Genomic DNA, 6000 nt, shown 5'->3' with positions numbered 1-6000 from the left:
TCCCCTCTGCCCCTGAAGAATAACTTATTTTAATGCAAAGAGGTGGGGTTGTAGAGGATCTGTCATTAAGGGTTCTGATGGGTGGGACCCAGAGACGGGAGTGGAGGGAGGTGGGATCTGTCGAGCAGACAAAATGTGGAGCCTCTGTCCCTTGAAGTTCAACTTGTCTCTTCCTGAGCGAGAGGCAAGGCATCCGTAGTGCCTCTCCCAGGGGCACGCAGAGGAGAGAAAAGTGACCAGGATAAGAGCGGACGGAGGAAAAAGCGAGGCATGTTTTCCACGAAACAGTCCCCCGCCCGCGCTCCGGAAGAGCGCTACCGCCCGGCCGGGGCCCCGGAGCAGGTAAGATACACGAGCCGCGCTTTGCCGCCGAACAGGTCGCATGACCTCTCGGTCCGGATGAATTTAGGGTCAATCCCTCCCGTCCCGCCCCCTCCTCCCCTCGGGTGCCACCTTCTTGCCCTGCCGTCGGTGAGCTTCGGCTGTCCCAGCGCCGCGCTAAGCGCCCTGTAACCAGTCCTCGGGCGCACGGCCCTCCATCCCGGTCGCCCAGCGTCCGGGACCCTCCCAGGGTCATGGGTAGTGTTTCCTTTAACGCTCGGGTCGGGTCGGTCCGGAGACCACGCTCTCCTTGCCAGGGGCGCCCTCCACGCATCAAGTGGACTCGGCGGCGCCAGTGCGCCTGAGGAGGCTGCTGAAGGAGCCGTCGGAACCAGCCCCTCGGGGGTCCGCGGCTTCTTTTCTGCGCCGACGCCCGGCACCTGGAAGGACCGCGCAGCCTCGCTTGCCCCAGACGTAAGCCTCCCTTCCCGGTCGCGCGCGCCTGGGTCTTCATCCCTCTTAGAGCCCGGACTCGCTTCCGGTTCCCCTGCAACCAGCGGTGTCGGTTATCCTTGGACCATCTGAGCGCTGCCCCTTGCGGGGTGCTGGGAACTCCTGCGTACACTGCGCGCAAACTTCGTCTGCGGCGAGTACCCGCCCGGGCACACCGGGCGCCGGCCGCCATGGGGGGGCGGGGCTGGGGTAGGGGCTGCGGGTTCGAGCTACTCCGGGTTTGGCGGGCTCCGATCCTGTTCTGGGAAGGGACAACGTTGCCCCTGGTTCGAGAGAGGAAAGGTAGGGAAGATCACCACGGCAGGTCCTCACTGGCCTGAGCCCCCAGGAACCGGGTCCCTTTTGAGCGCTGCCTTCCTTCTTCGGTGTCAGGAGGGTCCCGGAATCCATTCGCTGCGGCGTGGTCCCAGCTGCGCGGAGCCGGGGATCAGGGACCGCTCTCGGGGCAGGGACGCAGGGCTGCGCTTGTGGGAGGAAGGTGGTGTTGGGTCGGATCCTGCCGGGATTCTTCCCCAGCTCTCGTGGCGAGCTCGCCACTCCGGGTGCCACCCGCTCGGGGCCGGTGGATGGCGGTGTAGGCACTTTTTGCACTGCTTGTCATTCCCGGGACCGAGCCCTGCGCGCTCAGAGCTGCGAGCTCATCAGGGAAGCGGCCCGGCTGGGCGTGCCCAGGGAAGCTGTCCCGGCAATTCGTAAAGTAGAGCTTTCCTTCCGCGGGAGACTTCTGAGAACAATGCACTGCAAAGACGAGCTCACTCTTCAATAAGACCGCGAGGACTTCTCTGTTGTCCATCTGTAGTTTGTAGCCTCCCCTCGCCCCCCACCCCACTGGTAAAGTATTCAATAATTTACTGATGGAATCAAAACTCTGCAAAGGAATGCCGACTGCTACCAGAAAGGGAGCGAATTCAGGACTTACTGGTGATCATTTTCCAAAGACACACATTTTGGCTGAAGGTGTTGAAATTAAAGATGTCACAACACATTAATTTTGGAAATAACCATTATAAAATCAGTTTTTGTCACAGCACAACATTCACCAGCTTGTTTGTATTATTTGGTGTCAGTAGTTCTGTTGTGCGGAAATTAGGCTAGAAATCAGTCCCTCGAACCAGGTTCCTGCGGCTTGAGAGGTTAGACTAGCTGTCTGCAGAGACATGTGTGATTGCTGGGCTGAGCAGTCAGGCTTTCCATAGACTTCTTCCCAGGACACCGAGAGTCACACTGGGATGAACTATTTTCAGAGTTAGTTGGGTATGGGATCACAAAAATCTCAAAACCTGGAAATGCTGTAAGGCTTTATTTTGGGGAAAGGACTCTTCCCAGACCGTTCCTTGCAGGATAGGCGTATAGTACGGTGATGAAAGACTCAGCTAAACCTTCCAGGAGGTTAAAGAGACAAATAAGAATTGCTTTATTAATCTCATCAAGTATATTTCTGGGCATAGTGAAACTTTTTTAAAAAGATGCAAAATTAGTCCCATTAGAAACCTTCTTCACAACGCTGCAGAAATCTTACTAATAAGAGAACAGCAGGCATCAGTGCCTCCACCACCAACCAGGTGTGATTGTGGTCTGAGTTTGTCTATGGCTGGGGGAAATGGGAGCTCCTTGAGGACCAGAAAAGCTGGGTTATAGAATTTTTGCTGAATGTGTCCAAGGAAGAAGGGTTTATTTAACGTGCCACTTTGGCCTTAATAAGTTAGTCAACAAGCATGCATTCACGCATCCTGTTCTTGCCTGATTAAGTGGAGAATGGGGCTGGTAGTCTAGAGGATATCGATTTGTACGGAATACTTGATCCACACTAAGAACTTAAGTAACTCTCAGACTTAACCTCTTCTGCAGAATCTACTCAGACACACATATGTGTACACACACACATGCAGACACACACAGTTTTGTGTTTCAGACTGTTCAGAGAGGGTAGATTGAATGGAAGACATCACAAGAGTGAAAGGTGCTATACATGGAGTGCCTTGGTGGCTAGGTACGTATTTTGGTGTCAAAGCCAAATTCAAATCTCTGGCTCCAGCCGTTAAAAGCTGCAAGGCCCTGGGCAAGTCAAAAAATCTTGCTGAACCTTGATTTCCTCTTCCAGCCAACGGGATAATACCACTGAATATCTATAAGGGCCTGGTGAGCATTAAGGAAATAAATATGTCCTAGAAAAACTCTACATAACAGTTATACATTCTGTGAAGGCTCCCTTACCTGTTTTTATTTGTGGAGCTGGTCCCGTCTCACATTCTCTCAGGGTTGTCTCCACAGCCAGCCTTCTGTGGTTCTACAGCTGTTCTCTCCCATAGAGTAGCTACTGGCCACATGTGGTTATTTAATTAATGCGGTTACTTAAATTAGTCAAAATTAAATGAAAAATTCAGTTTTTCAGCCTCACTAGCCACATTTCAAGTGCTCAATAATCACATGTGACCAGTGGTTACTGTATTAGACAGTGTGGACAGAACATCTCCTTCACCGAGGAATGTTCTCTTAGCTCTAGAGCTTTCTTTTGCTTGAGTAATAATTTTGTGTGTGTGTGTGTGTGTGTGTGTGTGTCTTTATTTTTTATTATTTTTTACATCTTTATTGGAGTATAATTGTTTTACAATGGTGTGTTATTTCTGCTTTATAACAAAGTGAATCAGTTATACATATACATATGTTCCCATATCTCTTCCCTCTTGTGTCTCCCTCCCTCCCACCCTCCCTATCCCACCCCTCCAGGTGGTCACAAAACACCGAGCTGATCTCCCTGTGCTATGCGGCTGCTTCCCACTAGCTATCTGCCTTACGTTTGGTAGTGTATATATGTCCATGCCTCTCTCTCGCTTTGTCACAGCTTACCCTTCCACCTCCCCATATCCTCAAGTCCATTCTCTGGTAGGTCTGTGTCTTTATTCCTGTCTTACCCCTAGGTTCTTCAGACATTTTTTTTTCTGAAATTCCATATATATGTGTTAGCATACGGTATTTGTCTTTCTCTTTCTGACTTACTTCACTCTGTATGACAGACTCTAGGTCTATCCACCTCATTACAAATAGCTCAATTTGCTTGAGTGATAATTTAATGAGACTCTTGGATGATAAAAGTTTTCCTGTCCAGCACTCCCTTTGCTTCTTTTTCTCTTAAGAGTGGTTTTGCATAGCTGAATCACTGCCAGGGCATTTGCTGAATGGTAAATGACTATTTACGATTTACATAATTTATATAATCACATAATAAATTTTATATTTAACATTTATTATAAATCAGCCAACAAGTGTGTATTAGTCACAAAATCCTTAGAGATTCTACCCTTAGCCTTGATGATTTTTGCTAATGAATTGTTCTTTTCCCTTCACCGTGAGCTTTATGGTTGATGGTTTTCCTGGTTTTAGAGCAGAAACTCTGATATAATAGAGTGAGGCTCTTCTCTCCCCTACGTACCTTTACGTGTTGTACCATTTTCCCCTAGAATGACAGTACAGATATACTTTGACTTACAACGGGGTTATGTCCCAATAACCCTTCATAAGTTGAAAATATCATCATAAGTTGAAATGCATTTAATATACTTTACCTACCAAACATCACAGCTTAGCCTAGCCTACTTTAAATATGCTCAGGAAACTTACATTAGCCTACAGTTAGGCAAAACCATCTAACACAAAGCCTGCTTTCTAATAAAGTGTTGAATAGCTCAGGTAATTTACTGAATCAGTAAATTTCAGTAATTTACTGAAAGTGAAAAACGGAATGGTCATCTGGGTACAGGACTGTTGTAAGTGTATCAGTTGTTCGCCGTCACGATCGAGTGCTGACTGGGAGCTGCGGCTCGCTACCCCTCCCAGCATCACAAGAGAGTAGCTTACCACGTACCACTAGCCCAGGGAAACACCAAAATCCAAAATTTAAGCACGGTTTCTACTGAATGCGTATCGCTTTCACACCATCATAGAGCAGGGAAACTGTAAGTCGAGGGCTGTCTGTACTAGAATCTTAGGTTCAGTGTTTGGATCAGAATCCTCTGAGGATGGTTAATTTATTCAAATTGAAAACGAATACTCCACCTCATGCCATAGGACCCCTTACTGAACTTATCACCATTTGACAGACTATGTATTTTACTTCTTTATTTTGATTATTTTCTGTCTCCTCCTACTCTGAGATATAAGCTTCATGGGGGCAGAGATTTTTCTTTGCTTTTGTTCATTGCAGAAGAGTGCCTGGGACAGAATTCGTGCAAATTAACTATTTGTGAATGAATGACTATACAGAAATGTATTTGAAAGTAGCTAAAATAGAGAGATGCTGTATTAGTTTCCTAAGGCTGCTGTAACAAGTTACCACAAACCTGGTGACTTAAAAATGCTGAAAATTTATTCGCTAACAGTTCTGGAGGCTACAAGTCCAAAATCAAGATGTCTGCAGGGCTATGTCCCTTGAAGGCTCTAGGAAAGGATCCTTCCTCCCCTCTTCCTAGCTTCTGGTGATTGCTGGCACTCTTTGGCTTATGGCTTGTAGCTGCATCCCTCTAATCTCTGTCTCTGTAGTCACATGGCCTTCTTCCCTGTGTCTCTGTGTTCTCCCCTTTTATTCTAAGGGCACCAGTCTTGTTGGATTAAGGCTCACCCTAATCCAGTATGATGTCACCATAACTAATTCCAAAGGCAAAGACCCTATTTCCAGGTAAGGTCCCGTTCTGTGGTTCTGGTGGACATAAATTTTTGAGGGACACTGTTCAAGCCAGTACAGATGCATAGATAGATAGTCCTTTCCCTGCCTTGAGTTTATTCTGTTTCTGGGACTTTGCTAAATCTGCTTTAGAGCATAGTCTATAATATTTATTATTCTTATAGGCAGACAATCACCGTGCAGGTTGGGAGATTATATGTGCTTTCCATGTAGGTGTGTAGTACATGGGTTGGCTCACTTTTGGATTACTGAGTCAGCTGCCCTTTCCTGAGCCCGTCACTGTCCCCAGCCCTGTCTCCGGTCTCTCCTTCTTTCTCTTTGCTCAGAAAGAGCTGCTGTTGTCCTGGAGCACCAGTGTGTCTGTCTGCCGCATCCCTGGGGGTTCTGCAGTGGTGTTTGCTTGGCTCTGAGCTCTGCTGAAGGATACCCGTAAATTATGTTTTCCTCTCAGCCTGCTGGCAGTTGCCCCCATCAGCTCACCTTACAAC

The 6000-nt window shown here is 47.9% G+C and overlaps 1 protein-coding gene across 1 annotated transcript in view; it reads left to right on the top strand.

Moving 5' to 3' along the window:
• Nucleotides 1-270: 270 nt before the first annotated feature.
• The window catches only part of CORIN (corin, serine peptidase), a gene marked incomplete at its 5' end in the record, with an annotated part of 265153 nt that continues 259423 nt past the window's right edge, over nt 271-6000 (top strand). Inside the window, 3 exon segments of the mRNA XM_082837777.1 lie at nt 271-424; nt 427-649; nt 651-795. Coding sequence (XP_082693903.1) covers nt 271-424; nt 427-649; nt 651-795 — 522 coding nt within the window.

Source organism: Leucopleurus acutus, assembly GCF_964270905.1.
Source record: "Leucopleurus acutus genome assembly, chromosome: 4".
Lineage (NCBI taxonomy): Eukaryota > Metazoa > Chordata > Mammalia > Artiodactyla > Delphinidae > Leucopleurus > Leucopleurus acutus.
This window is presented reverse-complemented; position numbering and strand designations above follow the sequence as displayed.